General features: G+C 47.0%; 1 protein-coding gene across 1 annotated transcript in view; it reads right to left on the minus strand.

Annotated features, from left to right (window-relative positions):
• The window catches only part of ASB5 (ankyrin repeat and SOCS box containing 5), a 49,321-nt gene extending 28,079 nt beyond the window's left edge, over positions 1–21,242 (minus strand). The window contains exon 1 of the mRNA XM_036300620.1: positions 20,923–21,242. Coding sequence (XP_036156513.1) covers positions 20,923–21,118 — 196 coding nt within the window. The 5' untranslated portion in view covers positions 21,119–21,242. The remainder of the gene's footprint in view (positions 1–20,922) is intronic.
• Between the last annotated feature and the right edge of the window lie 2,001 nt (positions 21,243–23,243).

Consider the following 23,243-nt stretch of genomic DNA (forward strand, 5'->3'; position numbering starts at 1 on the left):
CATTCAGTACTCATCAGGTGCCAAGTGACACGTCCTGGGGGCACAAAAATGAAAAGAGAATTGCTGCCCACTTGAACCTGAGACTCCAGGGAGGCATTTTAGAATCGCATGGACCTCAATCGCTGTCTAAGTAACCTTTGTACATCTGGGAATCAAAGGTTCTTCCGGTCATGACGAACTCAGAAATTCCCATCGTGGGGTTACAGCGATGGCCCCATAACTACTGAAAAGGCCACTAAATATCTGATGTACACGCACTTTCACTGCGCAAATGGGAAGCAGTGAGCCGTGGTCCTCAGGAGAGAGGACACAACCTTGCCGGAGACAGTGCGTTTCCGTGACCAAGACTTCTGTGAAGCCCAAAACGTCTGCGGAAAAGTAGGCAAAACTGTCCGGGCTGCCGCCGTTCTTCTTACCGTGGTATCTTTGAAATCGCTAAGCTGGCGTGTATGGTGTGAAATTAACGAAAGGCACCAAAGTGAAAGGTGCCATTGTGAAAGAAAAACAAACCAGGAAGATCTACCCAAAGACATCGATTCTGTTTTTGAAAACAGGACTAGACATCTCTCCAGACTCCTGATAAACGTTTATATAGAAGAACTTCTATAGTGCATTTTAAAAATCCTAGTTTTATTTTTAGACACAATAGAAATAAAATATTTTAAACTCTCATGGATGTGACTTTTAAAAATCAATTTTGTCCAAAAAAACAAAAACAAACAAAAACAAAAATAAATAAATAAATAAATAAATAAATAAATATCAATTTTACTTGACTTAGCAATTTATCTGCCTTTGACTTAACAAATTCCAGGAAAGCCACTCCTTGCGAAATAAGGGTGCAAATTAGGAACCTCAACTCGGCCACAAACCGCCAGAGCTGGGTCCGTATTCTACGTCAGCCAATTGCTAAACTTGTTACTTTGGGAAAGTCACCTAATTTCTTGGTGCCTCGATTTCCTTATCTGGAAAATGGGATAACAACCGTACCTCATAGGGCAGGGGTCCTCAAACTATGGCCCACGGGCCACATGTAAATACAAATGTTGTATTTGTTCCTGTTTTGTTTTTTTACTTTAAAATACGATATGTGCAGTGTGCATAGGAATTTGTTCATAGTTTTTTTTAAACTATAGTCCGGCCCTCCAACGGTCTGAGGGACAGTGAACTGGCCCCTGTTTAAAAAGGTTGAGGACCCCTGTCATAGGGTGTCTGTGAGAATGAAATGAATTACTAAACAAATAAGAACAATGCGTGGTGCACAGTGCTCAATTAACGCTAGTGTTTAGGGCATTATTCTTGCTCGTGTATATTGTAAATAGAAATGTGCCATTCATGCTAACTTTAGCAAACCTTGTCTCTCTGTATAGTAGTTAAATTCAAAAGCAAACTAAAAACTTACAACTTTCAAGGACTTCAGTTACCCGTAAACATCACACCTTTGCATGGTCCATCAGCGGCTCAGTGACGATGGTGTATGTCAGTGATGGCGAACCTACGACACGCGTGTCAGAGGCGACACGTGAACTCATTTTTTTGGTTGATTTTTCTGTGTTAAATGGAATTTAAGTATATAAAATAAATATCAAAAATATAAATCTTTGTTTTACTATGATTGCAAATACCAAAAATTTTCTATATGTGACACGGGTTAAGTTAGGGTTTTTCAAAATGCTAATACGCCGAGCTCAAAAGGTTTGCCATCACTGGTGTATGTAAAACAGCTCCCGGTAGCCTGTAACTTCACTGCTTTGTAACCAAAACACAACAGATGAGCCAACAAAAACAGTCCATGAGGATGAAGCAACAAAAAACAGACTAGAAGAGTTACAGACTCAGATGATACGTCAACCCTAGCTCATGTGAGTCTACTGGTTGCAAAGAAAGAAATGCTAGTTGATATATAATATGTAATGGACCAGCCATTTTCAGGTAAAAGTCAGAGTTTAGAAAATACTTAAAACATTAGAAATGAAAAATAAAATAAAGGGAAGAAGCCACAAATTTCAAATTAATTGAAAGCACAAAGTCTCTGGAATATTCTTTATTCTTATCAACATCCCTGGTTCTGGAAGATTGTGTCAGGGGGGATGAAGGAAGAAGATTTGGACAGTTCCCAAGTGAGTTTTGCTGAGTTGAATCAAATTCAACCCAAGCTGAATACTCGCTGTTTATTGCTAGGTAAATGCCGGTTTAACAGACACAGAACTGACGGCAGTCATTAGATGAGCAATAATGCCCATGTCTTGCACTGCAAATGCTGATAAATTTAATGGTCATTGCCTCTGGGCTTTCCAATGTTGGTGTGAAAGTGGGCATAATCCAAGCCATGGCTTCATCATGCCCATTTTTCCTCCCAAATTTCTCTTCTGTCCATGTTCATTAACGTCCAATACCAGCAACAACGTTGAGTCAGAGGTCTGGACCAAGCTCCTGTGTAACAGTTACTAACTGTTCTCCCGACATCCGTTCTGGCCATCATCCAGTCCCTTTTCTCTTTATTGATTAAGTGATATGTCTGGGAGTTGCTTCACAATGATCCCCACAGTAACTTTCACAAGTTTGATCATGTGCTTCTGCCAAAGCCAGATCGTGTCTCCCAACAGGACATTATCGTTCTGCTCAATGTATGGGCCAGGATGTTATCTAAGATAGGAGACTTTATGAGAACAGATTTCTTAGAAAGCTAACTCCTCTTGCTAGATTTGGCTTGCTGATATTTTATTTAAGATGTTTGTATCTATATTCATGAGTGAGATTTGATTAATTTTTAAATTCCACTTTCCCTCTTCTCTGAAAGTTATACATCATATTTAGTTTTTAAACACTGTCTGTGCCTAAACTTTTATGCAGATTTGACATTAAGGAGAGCTAAAATAGGATTGGTGCTATAATCTTGTCTTTGTAAGTAGAATCTCTCCAGTATAAGTTGGGACTGACACGGGCCTTGTGCGCCAAGCACAAACTCATTGCATCTCCTTGATAAATATCATTTTTATCCTACTGAAAGGCGCGCCGCCCGCCTCTCCGGGCGGTGCGGGAGGAGGAGTCTGGCCACTGGGCTCTGGGATCCCTCCGCGGCCGCCGGCCTCCCCGGAGCGGGTCCGAGTGTCCGGACCGGCTGCGTGGTGGCCGGCGGCGGGCCGAGGGGTGGGGCCGGGCGGCGACCGACCGCGGGGGAGGTCATGGGAGCGGAAGGCCTCACCGCCTGGCTCTTCCCTCCCTTCCCCCGTGGTCGGCTCCCCGCTTGCCCGTGCTGGGGCCGGGGGTCCATGCGGCCCTTGGGGCCCGGTCGGGGGGGCCGGGGCCTGCGTGGGCCAGCCGCTGGGCCCCATGGGGGGGGGCATTGGCTCCCCGGCCCACGGCGGGAGCCCGGCGTGGGCTGCCACCCGCCCGCTGCCCCCCGGACCGGGCCCAGTGGGGCGCGTGCCCTAGCTCGGGGAGGCCGCCATGCTGCAGTGCACCGGCCCCATGGCCGGGCCTGCTCCGAGCGGATGCCGCTCCTCCAGAGCTGGGCCACTCCAGCGGCCGCACCCCGTTTGCTGGGCCTGTGCCGCCCAGACGCGCTGGAGTCCCAGTCTGCCCGCAGGCCAGCTGCAGGGGCTGTGCGGGAGGGCCATCCTGCCTTGTGGCGAGTTCGAGAGGCAGCAGCAGGAGCCGGGCAAGGACTGCGCTCTCCATCTTGCCTTGGGTCCTCCATCTTGGGACAGAGCCATGTGCGCCCTCCATCTTGCCTTGGGTCCTCCATTTTGGGACGGTACCATGTGCTTCCTCACGGGAAGAAGCCGCTACTAGCCACACCCAGGATTTCTCTGGACTAACCAATAATAATCAAGGGAAGTGCACGCCATCACTATGACCGACTTGCGCCTGGCCAATCAGCGGGGCCCACAGTCCCCTCTCCTGCCCTCACTCCACCCCCCTTTAAAACCCCCTGTCCCATCAGGTCTCTCTCTCTCTCGGCCACTGGAGCTTACCGTTGCATTGGTGAGTGTGGCAGGGGAGCCAAACCTAGGTTTGAAATAAATGACTCTTTGCTTTTGCATCGGACTGACTGGCTCCCTGGGAGTCTTGGGAACTTTGAATTCTGGGCACAACACTACAACCTGTGACCCGCCACCTCAGCTAAGGTGGCCCAAGCCTCGCCCCAGCCACTGCCCTCCCGACACTTTGTCCTCCAACCCTGGGCTCTCAGGAGTGTCCAGGTGGCCTGGCCAGTCCCCCCCCCCCCCCCCCCCCCCCCCCCCGCTCACCACCAGGAACAGTGAGACACATTCTGTGAACCATGTACACTTAATCAAACACACACAAAGTCTCCCCAGATTGTTCTCGGTATAAAATTAGTAAAGGTTAAGCCTTTTGCAGACCCTATGAAGACAAATGATGGACCAGGATATAATAGGGAGGGAGGAAGAACGATGCTGTTAAATCAGATTTTTCTGAGATAAGCTTTAAAAACGTTGGGGAAAAGCTCATCTTAAAAAAGAACGCCTCTGCAAACCATCTGTCGGAAATGTGCAGGCCACGTGGCCAAGAGCTGCGGACGAGACGCTGATAGGTCACAAAGCCTGGATCAGTGTCGCAGAACCAGATGTGAGCAGAGAACGCAGGCTGGGCAGTGCGTGAGCGCACCGGGGACCGTCTCCCAGACAGGAAGGCTCACCCTGAACCGCATCACTGATGCCACAAGGGATGCTGAGAAAGAAGCATCTGCAGAAGCAAGCTCTTCTTGGGTGACTGCAATGCCCAGGTGTGTGTACAGGTAAAGGTGCCAGAGTCGTTAATAACAGAACAGAAAAAATTTCAGGTAAAGGGACAGAAATAATAAGGAACTTCCTTGAAAATGCTGAAGGTTATCTACAAAAATGAACAAAACCTTCAGAAAACATTATACTTAAAGGCAAAATGTTCAAAGCTTTCCCTCTGAAAGAAAAAAAAAAGTCATTCAGGAGCAGCACTCTATTTAAAATTGTGCCAAAAATTTTAATCCATAAAATAAAGGAAGAAGAAATAAAAAATAGTATAGCAATTATAAAGGAATAAACACAACTGTCATACTCACAAGTAGTAGGATTTTCTACCTAAAATCACCCCACGGAACCTACAGATTCTTATTAGAATTAATGAGTTTAACAAGGTTGCTTGGTATACGACTAATATGCGAAAATTAATTGTATTTCTCTATGCCTATAACATACAGGTGGAAACTGAAAAACATTTAACAAGATACTATGTACAGTAGCATAAGACAATTCAGTACTTAGGAATAAATTTTAAAAAAAACATGTAAGTCTCCCCCTTGGGATAATCATAGACATTAAAGAAAACATGTGCAAATGGGAAACATAACATAAATGGGAAGGCCAAAGTATCACAAAGATGGAAAGTCTTCCTCAAATAAGTGATTACGTAACAGGCTCAATGAATTTCAACAAAAACCGAACAGGCGCTTTATGGACCAAAGAAGCTGCTTCTAAAATTGATACGTGAAATTTTAAATTACCAAGATAGAAATGACGCAAACTATTGAGAAAGCAGAACAAATTGGGGGGGGGCTTGCTCTCCCAGGCACCAACACATATTCTAAAGCTGCAAAAACCAGGAAAGGTGAGAGCTGTGGAACTGTAAGGATGCTCATAAACAGACCCCACACCAAGCCCCTGCTGGTGCAGAGGGCGCTGCCGTGGCTACGGAATGTAGGGGTGACTTTCCGACAAGTGGTGTGAGAAGACTGGCTGCCCACTAGTAAAAACGGACTCACACCACTCAAAAACTCAGCTCTGAGTGGGTAATTCGGAAGGAAAGCTCTAAGAAGAGAATACAGGAAAATACTTTTATTATCTTGGAGTACAGCAGGATTTGTAAGGTAAATTGTACAGTATTAACCAAAATGGAAAAGTTTTCTAAATGTGACCATTTTTAAATTAAGAACTTCTGTTCACCAAAAGAAAAAGCCATACAAAGTAAAATAGCCACAAAAGATCATTGTCATTGGTTCTCTTAAGTTTTATTCATTGTTTATCTAATTGTTAGCATATATAAATAACTTCTAAAGACCAATGGAAAATCACTCAAAAGAATAGATGGCAAAATATTTGGCAGGCACATCACGGAAGGGGAAATACAAATGCCCAATAAACATGGGAAAATGGTATTATTAGTCAGGGAAGTGAAATTTAAACCATGAGATACACTTAGGTGCCCACCGGATTGGCTACACTGAAGAACACGGACAATACCGAATATTAGCAACAACGGGCAGTGCCAGGAATTCCCATACACTTCTGTCTCTCCATAGACACGACTGTGATAGAAACCCGTGTGGTGCTATCTCAAAAGCAACGACACGGGTGCTGTGTGGCCTGGTCCCACCACGCCGCCAGCCTTGCAAGGTCATCTCTCCTCACTCTTTATAGCAACGCCATTCGGAATTGCCCCAGATGGGAGCAGAGTTCACAGCATTGCAAATGAAGGAACCCCGATGCATATAGAAAAATCTCTCCATCATGGTGTCCAGGGAACAGAGAAAGTCATGAAAGAATGTGAAGAAACTGATTTAATTCCCACAAAATGTTAAAATAGGCCAAGGCAAACCTTACCCACTTGGTTTTCATAGGAGTGAAAACCAAAAAGAAAGGCAAGACAATGATGGCTATACCAGCGAAGCGCCCTGTCGTTGGGCACGGGGCATGGGCGCTAGGGCTGGGTAAGGTCACCTGGGAAACTTCTGGTTCCAAGAATGTTGGCTACTTCTCAACTAGGATGGTGGTTAGCAGGTTTCTGCTTCACAGCCTCTTCCTAAAGCCTGTATGTGAGTTCTCTCCATTTCTCCCCGATGTAGTTTAGTTCGTGGTGAAGAAAATGCTAATTAACACAGAGAGGCCAGCCCTAAAGACTAAAATCGAGGAGGGTGTTAACAGCAAGCAAAGCTCATGGCTCCTCTTACCTGCTATCCTTTATCCCAAGCGGTGGTGTTTGGGAGCCCCCCATCCCCTGCTACGACCTCCCAAATCAGCCGAAGATCTGCTCCCTGCCCTCAGCTCTAACTGAGAAGAGCTGTGTGCACCTCCTGAGTCACAGTGGAGAGGAGGAGATTTCGGGTGACAGGCCCCAGTGGCCAGGAGAGCAGAATGGCGGGCGATGTGCCCAGGGACCGCTGCGACCCTTGAAGGGAATGAGGAGCATCTGTCCGGGGACCACGGGGCTGTTCCGGAATAGCTGCCCTGATGTGTCCTGGTGACTCACGCCAGCTGTTCCGAGCAGCTGGGCTGAGTAACCGCCATGCTCTGCACTTAGGGAGGCGAGGTGGGTGTGACACATTCACAAAAGGATCTTGGGTTCTCTGTGTAACAGCTTCTCTGGCACAGAAGTGATTCACCAATAGTCAAAGTAACACGAGAAATCCTCGTGTCCCGGGGCTAAAAGGGGACTTAGCGACCATCTACTTTAGGGACTTACAAATGGCTTCAGCCTGGCCGGTGTGGCTCAGTGGTTGAGCGTCGACCTATAAACCAGGAGGTCACATTCGATTCCCAGTCAGGGCACATGCCGGGTTGCAGGCTTGGTCCCCAGTGGGGGGCGGGAGGGGAGTGCAGGAGGCAGCCGATCAATTACTTTCTCTCATCATCCATGTCTCTCTCTCTCCCTCTCCCTTCCTCTCTGAATCAATAAAAATATATTCAAAAAACCCAGAAACAAATGGCTTCAAAGACCCTGGAGCTGAGAGCTGCCTTGCCATGCGTCAGCCGGGCATGGCCTCGGTCTTCACAGGCAACGGCCTCCAGGTCATAAGAAAAGGGCAGAGAGACGCAAAGCCCGCTGGCCCGGCCTCGCGCCTTTGTTTTGCAGATATGGGCCCTGATGTGGAGAGAGGGCAGGGGATGTCCTCACAGTCACCAGAACCTGACCAGCAAAGCAGGCCCGGCCCAAGTGGTCTACTTCCTGCCCACGCTCTTTCCATGCACGACACTGGCACTCAGCGCCCGGGCACTCAGCGCTAGGCCTGTGGCCTGAGGAACGAAGGCAAGACCAGGGGGCCAGGGACCGGCCACACCTCCATCGCAAGGCGTCCGTAAGGATGATGAGTTAATGGCTGTATCTGTTTACAACAGCGAATGGATTGTTTGGGGCTGGTGTTCACTATTCTCATAAAAAGCACACTTTTCTTGTCCTTTTGTTATTTTTTACTCACTTTCTTCACACAATTGTTCCATTTCTACCACCTGCCAGCTTGCAATGTTAAGAGGGCCACAGATCCATACAGGGAGTGACATGAGCCCCTGTGTCCTCGCCTCTGAGCATGACGGCTGCCAGAGAAAACCCGACATGCACCTCGGACAGGGACCCAGTGTAGCAACTTACACATGGTCCTCCTCCTCCCCCTGGCTCTGGCCACAGAGGCTTTCTTCACCACAAACGTGAGCTCGCGGGAGGTTCTAGCACCACTAACCCTGAGCTCATGGAAGGTTTGTTTTGTTTTGTTTATTTTATTGATTTCAGAGAGGCAGGGGAAGCAAGAGATAGAAACATCCAGGATGACAGAGAATCATTGATTGGCTGTCTTCTGCATGCCTCCTACTGGAGATCAAGCCCACAACCCGGGCATGTGCCCTGACCAGGAATGGAACCGTGTTCTCCTATTTCACGGGTCGACACTAAACCATTGAGCCACACTGGTTGGGCCATAACTTCTATTGAAGACGAGGCTAGATGGAGCTACCTTCTGAAAATTCGGGGTCACCGTAGGCCACCATGTTGCTCAGAAATGCCACTCCCCAGTTTGTGAGGGCTCCACATGGCATTCTCCGCCCCCCCCTTTTTTAAAAAAAAATGTTTTTATTGATTTCAGAGAGGAAGAGAGAGAGAGAAACATCAATGATGAGAAACAATCACTGATCGGCTGGCTGCCTCTTGCAGGCCCACACTGGGGATCGAGCCTGCAGCCTGGGCACGTGCCCTGACCGGGAATGGAACCGTGACCTCCAGGCTCATAGGTCCATGCTCAACTGCTGAGCACTCCGGCTGGCCTGGCATTCCCCTTGGAGACAGTTCTTTGTCCCTCAGCCTGTTCCTGCCTGGCTGTCAGGGGTGACACTCCTCTCTGACTTGAGGTGGAGACTGACGCCTCCTCATGAGCAGCGGATGAAGAGGCTCCTCTCACACTTACAGGAACCAGCCCTAATGTCCCCACTGCCTGAGTCATCACTTTGCTCCCGGCGTAATATATGCAGTTCAATGGCCTGTGCAGTTTAATGGTCTCGGACTGAAGAGAGAAGACAAAGACATTACCTGTGACTTATCGCTTTCTGAACAGACGCTTGGCCACCTTCAGAGCGTCCTTGAGTGGCGGGGGGAGGGGCAGTGCTCCTGCCAGCTCCTGGGGAGGCCCTGCAGGCCCGAGCCCAGGGTCCCAGAGGGTGTAAACCAGCGATAGCGTCCCAGGTTGTCCGACGATGCTATGAAATAACTCTGCGTCCTTATTTCCGGATATAAACCTGCTTATTCAAAAAGATTATGTTTCTCTCTCCACGTGAGGAAAGGAGCTTTCTGTGAGATACGTCCAGGGAAAAGCTGTGTTTTCCTTGCTTCCTGGAGCGACCAGCTGGCAGAAAGGAGCAGAGAAAATCAAGGGAAAAACGCCAAATCCCTAAACTTAGCTCTTCACTGTTAGTGTTGTCATCACAGGTTTTTTGTTTGTTCGTTTTTTTCTGTCTTCCCTTTTCAGCTGCCACTGATGAGGGGAGGAGAGGAGAGGGGAGGGGAGGGGAGGGGAGGGGAGGGGAGGGGAGGGGAGGGGAGGGGAGGGGAGGGAGGGGAGGGGAGGGGAGGGCAGGAAAGTGGTTTGGCAGGAGGTAACCTGGGGCGTTGCCTGCTGTGGGTGAAGCCTCTATGCCCCACCTAAGCGAGACGGGAAGTTCACTAAGGGCCCTCACAGGGCTCTCATGACGCCCTTCCAGAAAACCCAGGTATCCCAGAGGAGAGCCGCCACCAGGTACCTGACCAGGTTTGCCCAGAAATACGTTTCTGTCCAAAGAAGTTCTGGCAAGAAGAGTTTCTTAGAAAGAGTAGGACCATGGGGGAGGCTTCTGCAAGTCACTTTAGAGCAGCTCCCGGGGCAGGCAGCGTGGCTCTGCTGGCTGCTGCTCCATCCACAGGGGGCCCAGAATCCCTGCTTGCCTTGTGTGTGAAGCCTGGCAGAGAACATATTTGCCTGGCAAGAACAGCTTGTGTCTTAAAGGCCCAGAACCCACTGCTTATTTTTGCTTGAGCTTTTGGAAGGTGTTGGTCTTTTAAACCCTTTTTAAATAGTTAAAATTCTGCGTGGAAAGGGCCAGTAGACAGAGCGTGTGGACAGCACGGGAACCTGCTGAGCACGGAGGCCCCGTTGTGCCATCGCCTGGCTCCCCGGGTGTGACAGACGCAGGGGTGGGGAGCGTCCGGCTCACAGCTCCTAGGAGGCCTGCGAAGCATTGGGTCTGGCCCTGCCGAGGCAACTGCAGGTGGGACTCGAACTTCAAGGAACCTAGGAGGTGTTCTCATAGCAGCATCCATTTATATTCAGTGAGTTAGTGAAGCGAGTGGTGACATCAATCTCCAACGGCCCTTGGCAGGCCAAAGGTCCCCACCCCGGGGAGAGGGACAGGCGTGGGCTTGAGGAGAGAGACTGGGGAGCCGGGGCTGGTGGTTAAAGCTCTACTTCTTCCGGTGACTGACTGAACACGCTGACAACTTACTCGCCTTTCTGAGCTTCAGTTCATCCTTAAGTCGACATAAACGTAAAAGCAGCCACGCACGCCCGCAAACATCTCCCTAAAGAGCTAACACCAGCTGGGGCAGGACGCCTGCCTGCTGAGCAGCTGAGGCCCACTGTCAGCCTGTGCTTTGGCAACTGTTCAGGAACACGATTAGTTATACGTTCACTATCCTTTCTTATTGATGCTTCCCTGTTACTACATGGTGGCATTCTTGCCCTGGTTTTGAACATGTTTAAAGGACAATATAACATGTATGGAGTGTTAGTTACCTGCCAGACACAGGGGCAAATGGTTTAGGTCATAAATTATATCGCATATAAACTTCACAATGACCCTCTGAAATAACATCCATCCACCATCCCCATGTTACAGATGAAGCCACTGAGGGCTACAGACCTTAAACAGCTTTCCTAAGACCACAGACACGGCTAGAAAGTCTAGAACCATAATAGAAAGATGTCGGGTGGCTAAACCACTAGGTTGTCTAGAAGGTGATTTTAAAAGCCTGTTTCCCGCTGATTTGAGGTCTTTCATTATTGCTGCGTTCTTCAATATCCAAGGCATTGTTTCTCCTCTTTGCCATTAGTGGCGATTTCCGGGACCGAGTGACTTGCTTAGTAAATTATTTCCTTCTCCGAGTAACAGCTGTTTTTCCCTGTAGTCGGCTTACAATTCAGGATCCAAGTATTTGGCAAGAATCACGTTTGCCTTGTGAGCCTCAGATTAATTACAAACATCATTTTTTCCCTTCTAACTAAATTCTTTATCTTCCCCAAAGCTTCTTTTTTCAATAATCAAAATAATCATTCGAAAGCTATAGAACCAGGTTTGTGGCCGTTTGTATGTACTTTTAAAAATCTAGCTCTAAATAATTTTAAACATCTCAGTCATTTATGCACATTTATGCAAATCGAATGAACTTGCATAAATAACAATTCTTCAACACAAATATTAGCATTGCTTCCAGGAGACCCTAAGTATTGAGCTTATTCAAACAGATTTCGCTTTCACATTCTTGTCATATCACCCCAATTAGATATGCAAGTATTGCTTTAACATTCATTGCACAGGACGTAGCCTCTCTACCCCAAACCACTCTTGTTCTGTGGATTTGAGGAGTAATGACAAGGAGCCACAAAACCTACCTCCTACCCTGGATTCCACTAGATGGGCTATTTCATCATGACGACAGGGAAAAACGCTCCCTCGCATTTTCATGAGCCCCCTGGTTCTCCAGGTCCTTCTTTCTCAGACTCAGGGGGTCTGCGATTCTGGGCACTTGAACTCTAAGGGAACTGGCCTTTTTCCTTTTCCTAATTCTCCGTTCTGGGCTGTGGCTCAGGCGGGAAATAAGACACAAAGCTCCCGATTTCTGAAATTTGTTGGGTGGGTCATTTCATTCTAAAAATCACTTGCTACTCTACCGGATGGGCGGCAGGACTCATCATCTCCCCCGTGAATGGGGTAGAGTCGGGAAACAGAACTCGCGGAACATCTCCTGGCTCGTCAAATGCGCTTGTTGCTGTGAGGAGTGCGTGCTCAGAGGCATCCGGACTGCTCACCATCACCCTGCTCTCCTGGGGGAGGGGGGGTGGTGCTTTCCGGAGGAAGCACAGCTTCCATGAGCCTGTGGCAGCTGCCTACCTGACTCAGTCCCTTAGCAGGGAACCGGGCAGGTCCTGATGGCCAAGGGCAGGTTCTCCACCCACTGGCCTCCACTGCATTGTCTGGGTCTCCGTCCTCATCTAAATCAAGCTGCACACTTGGCGACTCGGAGGAGCCAGTGCTTCTATTTAAGACCACGGGTGGGTGGCGTTTGGGTTTCACCTTTCAGCTTGTTTGTAGTCTGCCCGCGGTGAGACCACAAGGCCCCTGGGAAGAGGGCCTGCGTCCCGGCGTTTCTGTCCTCCTCAGGAGGCAGTGGAGACATGGACATAGCTGCCCCGGGGCAGAAAGAAGCGTCCGGCCCTCTCACTTGTATCCCTAACCCTCCGGAAAGAGTGTTGAAAGGATATTCAGCGGTGACTCATTTCACAGGGGGGTCAGGTTCTGGAGAGATGCATGTAACTTACATTATCTTTGGCATAAACTGGGACAGTTTTGTTTAAATCCTCATTTTATCCTTTTCTTCAGAGAAAACTTCCTTCTAAAGCCCAACTTCTGAAGATCCATCAAAGCCGAAGTGTTCTGTTAGAGAGGGGAAGGAGGCACATGGGAAACCTCCCCTCACAGCACCCCAGCCTCTTGGGCCCTGACGCTCTTCTAGAACACTCCTGAATCCACTCAGAGGGCAGAGTTTTAAAACCCTGTCTCACAGTAACCACTGGGGAATTATGAGGCTGAGAAAAAAGATCCCTCTAATATGTTCACCCTCAACCTCAACTTCGCAGCGTGCACCTGTTTAATCACAGGCCCCCGGAAGTGCTGAGGATGTGTGAGCCTCCCTCAGCCTCCCCCGCTGGGGCCTGGCATTCTTTGGGCATTTTCAGTCTAAAAGCCAATGGTCTGCTTTGTAGCATTGCTGAGAGAAGGCTGGAAAGAATGGAGGATTTGTTCTTTGTGCGGCTGGTAAAGAAGAAAGGCCAAAAGTTGTTCACATAGCCCTTAGCAAGTCTCCCTTCCTTCCTTCCTTCCTTCCTTCCTTCCTTCCTTCCTTCCTTCCTTCCTTCCTTCCTTCCTTCCTTCCTTCCTTCTTTCCTCCCTCTCTCCCTCCCTCCCTCCCTCTCCCTTTCCTCTTCCCTTTCTTCCTTCCAAAACTTTCTGAGGTGGTTTCGGAGGAAGAGGCATTCCAAATGCTTCACCGCTTTCAAGGACACGGATTGTCTGTCACCGGAGCTAAGCTTTCCTCCCTCCTCCAGATAAGGAAATGAGTATAATGTACTAAGACTGTTGCAGGAACCCACGGACCTGCCATGGAGCCCCTCTGAGTAGGTGCACTGTGGGGTCAGTGTCACGTAGGCATTCTATCTTCTCCAAGACGTGGTTTGCAAAGTTACATCAAGGATTCTGTAAGATGCTTCTGGTGGTAAGCATTTCCATCATTAGCTAATGGCTCGTTTTTGTAGGTGAAATCCAGGAAAGGCATTAGAAAGCTCTCACTAGAACTATTACGTTTGGATGTGCACTCTGAGAAGATGTGTGCTTATTTTCACATTGACACCAACCACCCAACCATGAGTCCTTATCTAAGGGTTATCTTCATTCTTCATCGCAGATGAACCAGGCTTGTTTAGTTCCGCGTCCTAAACGTCCTCTTTTTCTTTATATTCAGCTTGGTTTCATCTTTACTTTGCAACTAGATATGATCTGTCTTAGAAGTTTAACTGTAAGTTCTACCTTCTCCATGAAGTTCCTGATACTCTCAATGGACTTCGTTAGGTAACATTCATTGCAGAACTAAACTGCTTACCTAGCACCTTACAAATTTCTATTTGCTTGCTGTTTGGGTGTTTGACATGTACAAGGTTTGGCTCCACTCACCTAAGTCATCTTTTTCTCAAAAAGCAATTCTTATGTAGTAAAAAGTAAATATATATATGCACAGCCACATATGTACAGATTCATACGCATCCAACTACAAACATGTGTCACATAATATTGTGCCAGGAATAGAGTAGGTATCCAAGTATTTATTGAATTGAATTAAATATAAAACTGTCAGTTAAGTCAATTAATAAGAAAAAATCGCTTACTTTAATAATTTACCATTTCAAAAGAGATAGTATATTGGAAAGCAGAAAATAGAGACCTAGTTTTCATTCTTTTTTAAAAAAAAAATATTTTATTGAATTTTTACAGAGAGGAAGGGAGAGGGATAAAGAGTTAGAAACATTGATGAGAGAGAAATATTGATCAGCTGCCTCCTACACACCCCCTACTGGGGATGTGCCCGCAACCAAGGTACATGCCCTTGACCGTAATCAAACCTGGGACCCTTGAGTCTGCAGGCTGACGCTCTATCCACTGAGCCAAACCGGTTAGGGCAAGTTTTCATTCTTTAACTGTCCTTATTATATAAAAATTTCAGAGTTGAGTATAACAATGGCATCTATCAATATATACAAAATTCATTCTGAAAAATATCACCGAAATGCTTTTAATTTTCCAAAAGCTTAGTGGGTAAGCAATGAGCATACCTGTTCTTTCCCCAAAATAAATTCTTTTAACAACAAATCTCTGAGGCTTTTGGTAAAGATTTAGGCAGGAAATGTGAGTTAGAAATAATAGTACCAGTAGGTTGAGAGGTGGAAAGTACACAGGAGTGAAAGTGGGGAACTGGGAAGCATTATGACTAAAGACCATGCATGCTTATGGGAGAGAGCATGCTTGCTGTCGGTACAGCCTTTATTTAAGAGCCACATCCCAGGCAGAAGCATTCTTATCTGTACTCTCTCCTCTGTGCTCCCACGGCCCCTTCCTTAACCATGCAAAATAGCACTTATGATGCTTTTAAATGACTTTGTTATCTGTCTGTCTCTCCCACTAGCCTATACACTCCTATAGGAAAGGGACAGTGGTGTGTTTGCATATTTTATTCTTAATGCCCAGCACAGTGCCTTTGACATAAAAGATACACAAGAAAACGCTGTAGTAAATGAGCAAATAATTGAATGACCAAAGGAAGAAAGAGAAGAACAAAAGGCATGAGAAGGTTATTCCCAGGAAAACTGATCCCTCCTAAGCTATCATCAACTATGCCAAGTTCCTTAATTTCACAAATTCATGGGATTCTCCAAACATGGAGGAAGAAGAAAGATATTAACACATTAAAGTGACAACCTTTGTTCCCAGATTCCATTTTCCACTCATGTGATAAAAATAGTTTCCTCCCCAAAAGTGGCCTGGCATACCCAGACATTAGTAGAGCTTGGGTAAAATGAAAATCTCTTTAAAAACATTTCGTTGGCACTTTCGATTATAATGTTATGCTTTTATCATAGAAGAGCAGTTCTATTGATCCAGGTTATTTTAGGCAGTGCTCCGCCTAAGTGTAGAACATGTGCCCCGCGCTCTCACATCTTTAATGCCTTTCTATAATGAACACCAGGAAAGAAGCCATCCTACAGATTTGCCTCTTGAAATTGCTCACCGCTGAGGTTCTGGGAAATGTTCCTAACATAACTAACCTCATATCTAATCAACACAGCAGCACCGAAAACCACCTGACGGTGTTCCTTAGAAGCAGGCGTGACAAATACCACTGTGTGCCGTTGCCGGAATCTGCTGCAAAGTTAAATTCCTGGCATAGCTTTCAGACCTGGGATGGACGTTACTGATGGAGAAAAAATGACATGGCATTATATAAAATTCTAGTTGCTTTCCCACCCAGTTCACACTATTCTCTAAATGACATGTACTTTGACTTGTGGTGGGAGGCTTGCACAGTAGCCCATTTCTAAGTGTCAACAATAGACAGCTCAAGAAAAAAAACCGCACGCTTAATGGCAACCCTAAATCCAAATTTATCAAATTACAAACACGAATATCGCATGAGATGATGCTCCATCTCTCCTGTATTCTACGGAAAGTCTCAGCGGTGAAAAGAGGGCCGAAGAGGTTGGGAGTCACGAGACTGTCTTTCAAGCAGCCTCACAGAGACAGTGCCTTGATGAGCTTTCCACAGTCTTGGATGTGCCCATGGCTTCACAGACTTGGAAACCTGATCTGGCAGCAAAGCTGGAGCAAATTCACATCTCAGGGGTGCGCTTACAGCTCACAGAGCACAAACCCTATGGACCGACATCAAGACTCAAGTGCCTGAATTTACAAGGACCGTTAGTGTCGGATGGACCAATGCAGTGCTGGGCCAAACCAGCACATTCTCTTTCTGTGGACACGTCTGGAGGGAGAGTCAAGTGATAATCAGAGGTGGCTTGGCGTTGAAAAGGTGGGGCAAAGGGGATACAGGAAATAAATCAAATGCAAGAACAGAATTCAGATTCTAGTTGATTTACCCTGATGTTTCACACCAGAGAGGAGGTGGCTAAGCAGCTAAGGCCCCACCTCTCTGGGGTGGCTGGAAACCACAGATCTGCCTGTGTATCAACGAATCCTTGTGACTGACATATTTTTCTTTAGATATGCTAAATCGAATTTTGGGAGACAGTCAGTTCCCTAAGGTAACATTTGCTCTCTCTGCCAATGCTATTGAAAGGAATCATCAGGTTCATCCATTCTTCTTTTCTTTTTTTCATTTATATTTCTTGTCATTCTTTCTTTTCTATCCACGCCAGCACCAACAAACAAGCCTCGGTCTCACCTCTTTATGGCAGGGAGCTCCTCAGCTACCTATCCAAGCCTGTCCCATTGCCCAACTCCAAAGACCATGAATATATAAGTCTTTCTTAAACTAAGATTTTATGCATGTGTTTTCCCATTCACCCCACACACACACACACACACACACATACACACACACACATACACACACACTCTGCCAGGAACTCTCAATGACTCCTATTGCTTTCAAAGTTCAAATTGCTTAGCCTGCTGTTTAGATTCTTTCATATCTGTGCCCAATTTATTAACATCTTTTTCTGCTTCATAAACCTTCTACTGCAGTCAAATCTATTGTCTCTTAATAGTCTAAGCTTAAATCCATGCTTCCAATCCGTCCTCGGGTCAACTCAAGATCTGCCTCACCATGCATACCTCTGAAAGCCCACATTTGAGACTCATCTTCCCATTCATCAGGTTCCTTTGGTATAAGTCTATCTGGAAAGTCATTATTATATGCTGATACACTATCTCCTCAATTAGAATAAAAAGCTTACAGGTGGGAACGGTACCTTTTGTCTTAGTTATATTCTGTTTCTTCAGTTCCTTGCTGTCAGGGGTGCTCAAAAAACTAGTGCTTAGAACGGACCTGTCCACTTGTGGGTAAAGCTACTACTGAACTTCCTTCCGAGCCTAAGATAGAACTTGAAAATATTGCCCGTAACTGAAAAGAGGAGCCAGCTAACGCCCTCGGTGTCCCTGGAATATTACGGCTCATGGCTTCTTCTGGGACCTTGAAGTGACTTCAGAAAACCCGTATACTCCCCACAGCCTCATTTGCTCTCTGTACCGTTTGACAGCACAGTTGAAAACACCTTTCAACTATGTTAGTCTCACAGTCAGTCTCCAAGTCCAGGCCTAGCTTTAAAAATGGACTAGACCTCTGGTACATACAGATTGTCACCAGGGCCTTAAACAGCAGGAACGATACAGGCGGTAGTAACATAACAAAGTGTGACAAGGGGGTCCCTCCTACTTGATGGTGGCAGTGATAAAAGTCATCGGTACAGAAAACGAAAAGGTGGATTTTTGTTTTATTGGAATAACAAAGGGGTCAAGAAGGAAATAACCTTAAGCTACTTTAGCTACCGTTTAGCTGTGCTGCATTCTTGCTGTGTACTCATCCCTTGGTCTCAAGCCTGTTGGGAAAGTGCTTTAAGACCACCTGGCATCTGTGGGTACAAGGGGCTGATTTGCAGGAGTTTCTAAGACACGGTTCTTTCATTTCCTTCCAAGCACACTGCTCACGGGAGCACAGCCAGAGGGCTGTCAGCAGGGTCTTCTCTGATTATGAAGGACATGAAAACACACGCACGAGCTCCTGTTTCACGGAATTTGGCACCCCCACATCAGAAATGTTGGGGAGCCGTCTGGCTAAGTCTTGAAAGGAGGAAAGAGAAACCTAACGCAAAGTGGAGTAAAGGCGGCGATCTCTCCGAGGAAGGAGGGAATTACCAGGTTAAACAAAGATAATTGAGCCCGATTAGTTCACTATAAAAATATAATCAATATAAAAATAGTTATTTATAGTAAAGGAAAGAACAAGCTACATTAAAATGAAGAAAATAATAATTTCCTGGGCAAGAAAGAATGAATTCTTAGACGTAGGAGATCAACAAAGTGTTTGCAAGGTATCTGATAATCTAATACAAAAAAAAATTTTTTAAAGGAGACTAATTATGCTTACATTGAATAAAATTACCATAATATATTCCATTACTTAACATAGAGATTAATGCAAGATATTGGAAGGCAGAATTTTGCTAAAGATATCCACCACTCAAAACAACACAAAACAGAAATTGTAAACAACTTTATATTCCTAGGAAAAGGGTTTTCTATTAGTGAGTGTTAACTTCCTGCTTCCCTTTTTTGGGAAATAATCCTAGAGTTCTCAGATATCTTAACACAGACTCGTAAAAAGCAGGGAGCCATTTCGTATGTGCCTGCCACACCAGCTTCATCACACTGAGCCAGGCTGAAGAGAAGCCGATTGCTGCTTTTTACTTGCACCAAAATATGTGCAAAAAAATGAGCTTCCATAGCTGCCTCTAAAACCCTTGTCAGTTCACATACACACAAAATTATAGCGTTTTGGCCCACATTTTCAGTTTTTACATAGGGCAATTCTCATAATCCGTAGACAAGATTTGACCATGAAGCATGGTAATGAGCTGTAGGCTGCCTGAGAGGGTAAATGCTGGGACCTACAATCATAAAATCTATTTAGTCTGGTATCTGGAAATGTGGTTTTGTTTTAAAATCTAGTCTCGATGTTTGATGTTTTTAAACAAGATATTCGGTCTGCCAGTGAAATGCTGCCACATTCCCATCGCTACACCTGCTCCGAAGTAGGCTGGGGGACGCAGGGTCAAATGCTGCCTCTTTCCTCCGGGGCCCACCTTCCTCCTGGCAGGTGCACACTGGCAGTTAGATTCCCCCACTTTCCATGAGTTCATCAAGTCCTCGCTTTGCATAAGAAACTCTTTGTGGGAAAAATATACTCATGATCTACCTCATACACCAAAAAAAGATTTCTGGCCTTAACTCAGCTTTCCATGTACACACAGGGTAACCTACGTTTAAAATGAATTATTTTCACAAATTGAAAAATGGAAGAAATCAGATTTTTAAGAGGTCAAGTTTTCCACTCTAAGTGCTTTGAAAAAAATTACATTCTATAATTACGTGGTAGGATATTTAGATTCTGAACATTTAAGTTACGTTTGAGATATTTGGGGATCTAAAATGTCTGTGCTTGCCTGCCGATTTTCACACCTGAAATTAACCAAAAGACCATCGGAACTAAAAGTGTCACCTTGAAATCCACCACAAGGACTGTGATTGTACAGAGTATCAGACCGATAGAACAGAAATGGTTTTACAACCTTTAAAGTCTATGATTCAAATCATTGTTTCTCATTTGGCATCAAACTTCAATTTCCTCTGGGAAGCATGGGTGGATGTTCTTGGCTGCACACACATACACTTGTTAATTCATCTTTCTATCCTCTTATCATCCATTTCTTACAAATGGAGCAAAGCAACAACAAGCCACCAGGAAAGCACACGCCGTAAATCTTATTTGATACGATGCGCTTTATTCTATAATCAAGTGGTTAATCTTGGTAAAACAACAGCGGTGACAAACACATCAGATCTCCAAATCTTCTCTTTTAAATAAATGCTTTCCCATATGCCTAAAGACTTGAATTAAAAATGATAAAACTTTGGCTATATGTTAACGGACCATAGAAGTGGGATCAGTGATCGAAGCCTGTACAACTATGGCAAATGAAGTGTTTAAAATTTTAAGATATTTATTCACAGAACAGTGTATAGGTAGTTGGTGTATGGGATCCCACTCCAACCAACCGAGCCACACCTGCCAAAAATGTATGGTTAAAAGTGTGTTCCCATTCATCTAGTTTGCAAAGATACCCGCCTTTTACTAACTCAGACATTTCCACAGCAAAGTACTTTTTTTTTTCTTTTGTGTGAAACCATGGAGTTAGCAAACATTTTCCACAACGAGAAGTTTATAAGATCCAGAGACAGAGAAGCATCGGTCAGACCGTCAAACCTCAGAGGGAAGGTAGGGGAGGGTGGGGGTAAGGGGAAGAGATCCACCAAAGGACTTGTATGCATGCACATAAGCCTAACCAATGGACACAGACACCAGGGGGGTGAGGGCCTGAGCGGGGGGAGTGCGGGGGCAATGGGGGCATAAGGACACATATGTAAGACCTTAATCAATCAATAAATTTAAAAAAAAGAAGCTTATACGAGACCCCCTCTGAAGCGACCCGTCAGGGAAACCACACCTGCTGGGTGGCTGGTGGGAGGACCCAGTGTGAAACTCAAATGAAACCAGAGGGCGGGCGCCACGTACCTTGTCCCGGGGCCGCGCCGTAGAACTCGGCCGCGATGCGCGCCGCCTCCTTGCGGTTGCCTTTGACGATGTAGAAGTGGCTGAGGATGGCCAGGCTGATTTTCACAAAAAGCTTGAAGCAGAACAGGGAGAGGATGGTGAAGTAGACATTGGACAGCTGCTGAGCGAATGGCCGGCCGTCTTCCAGCACCGACATGGCTGCGCAGGAATGTGGGCGGCGAGGCCCGCTCCAGTGCCTGGCGGCCGTCCTGCGCGTCCTGAGCCCCGGGGCTGACAGCTGGGCTGCGGCAGGAATCCCAGCGAGGAGGCCTCCGGGCTATTTATACCGTCCACGGGGCTATTTATACCGTCCACGCGGGCCGGCGCCGCCCCGTTGGCCGGACGTGCCAGGGAGGCCTGCGAGGCGTGCCGGGCCGCACCCCTGGCTTTCCACCCTGGGAAGGAACAGACGCCACGCTGGCCTCTGCTCTGAACGTCAAAATCCGGGTAGTGAAATCGCCATACACACTGTTGCCTCTTTCTATTATTATGATGATTATTTTGGTATGGAATTAGCGTGAACACGTAGAAGGCTTTGTGTGCGGGCTCCCTGCACATGATACCCGGACTAGCAGGTAAAACTAAGCCCATCGCGTCAAGCCTTGAGCGGGGTCCTATTTGTAGATCCTGAGCTCAGTCCCCACGCAGTCCACAACTGGATGATCTCATCGAGGGCTCATCCAGTTAGCCAAGGATGTAGCTTGGGCTGTTGTCAGAAACAAATAAAATTTTATACATGGAAAGCCATAGAAAATAACTTCAGTTTTCATTCAGTGAACACTTTTTAAGCACCTAGTACGTGTCAAACATTTTGCTGAATGCTGGGGAGACACAGAAAAATATAATATCCTTGCCACAAGGATCTCATGGTCTAGAGAAGGAGACAGACATCAGACACGTCCCGGTGAGGACAGGGTGTGGTGGGCGCACCTAGAGGGGCAGCCTCGCCCTGGTGCAGAGGAGTCAGAGAGGCCCCCCCGGAGGAGGTGACAGTGGCCATTCCCTGGACCCAGTGCCACTGACTTCAAAGCACTGAAGATAAAGTCACAAAATGCTCCCCTTGCCTCGGGGATGAGGTCCTGCCAGGGAAGCAGCTGCGTAGCCGTCACCCCAGGCTTCCCTGGGGTGTGGTAATGGGGACCACACATGGGGCGCCTGGGGCTGGGACAGCTGGCCCGTCACAGGCTCTGAGTCACTGCGCTGACTTCCACTGAGGCGCCCCAGGATTACCAACAAATCCCGCCTCGGTCACATCTAGGGTTTCACTCCTTCCTCTTTACCAGAAGTGCTATTATAACTGTCCCCACATCAGCTCATCGGGGGCCGGGATTCTTTGGGGCCGAGGGACACTTTTACTTCAATACGCTGCTGGCATTTGGCATCACCTTTAAATCCCCATAGCTTTACTACTAGGAAAAAAAGACTATGATATTTAGGGTATGAGGTCAAGATGCCTGTATTTTCTGTGTTTTATACACTCCTCCAACAACTTTTACCATCTCTAATTCTATCCTATCTAATAAAACAGTAATATGTAAATTAACTGTCACTCCATGACAAAGATGATGGTGCCCATAGTGGCCCTGGGCGGGACGCTGGCAATGTTGCCTTGGCAACACAAGTCCAGCATCCGTGCCCCGGCCACACGAGGGAGGGGAGGAGAGGGGCCTCCGGCCAGAGGCCGGGGCGAGGGACGCTGGGTTTGCAGTGACGCGAGCCCAGTGTCCGCGCCCCAGCTGCGCGGAGGGAGGGGAGGAGCCTTGGGCCGGAGGCTGGGGCAAGGGACACTGGCGTCATTGCAGGCCAGGCTGAGGGACCACCCCCCATGCACGAATTTCGTGCACTGGGACTCTAGTTAATCAATATAAATGGAAACCAAATAAAATGACAGTAAGCAAACTTATCCTATCTAATAAAGAGGGAATATGCTAATTGACCCTCACACTGTCACAAATATGGCGGCGCCCACAGCCAATAAGGAGGGAATATGCTAATTGACTGCCACACCCTCAAAGATGGCAGCATCCATAGCCACAAGATGGCGGCACCCAGACCCCTCAGCCCCACCGGGGTGGCAGGCATGCAGCAAGGCTGGGCCCACGGGCCCGGCCACTCCACGTGCCTGCCTTCAGAGACCCCCAGTCCCCTCAGCTCCCTAGATGCCTAGGGCCGGCCTGAGGCACAGGCAAGCTTCAGATGTCGGCTGCCCAGCTGCCCAAGGCTGGCCCGAGCCTCAGGGAACCAGGTCCAGTCGAGGCTTGCATTGCCAGCAGTAGCAGCAG

This window comes from Myotis myotis, unplaced genomic scaffold, assembly GCF_014108235.1.
Source record: "Myotis myotis isolate mMyoMyo1 unplaced genomic scaffold, mMyoMyo1.p scaffold_m19_p_3, whole genome shotgun sequence".
Lineage (NCBI taxonomy): Eukaryota > Metazoa > Chordata > Mammalia > Chiroptera > Vespertilionidae > Myotis > Myotis myotis.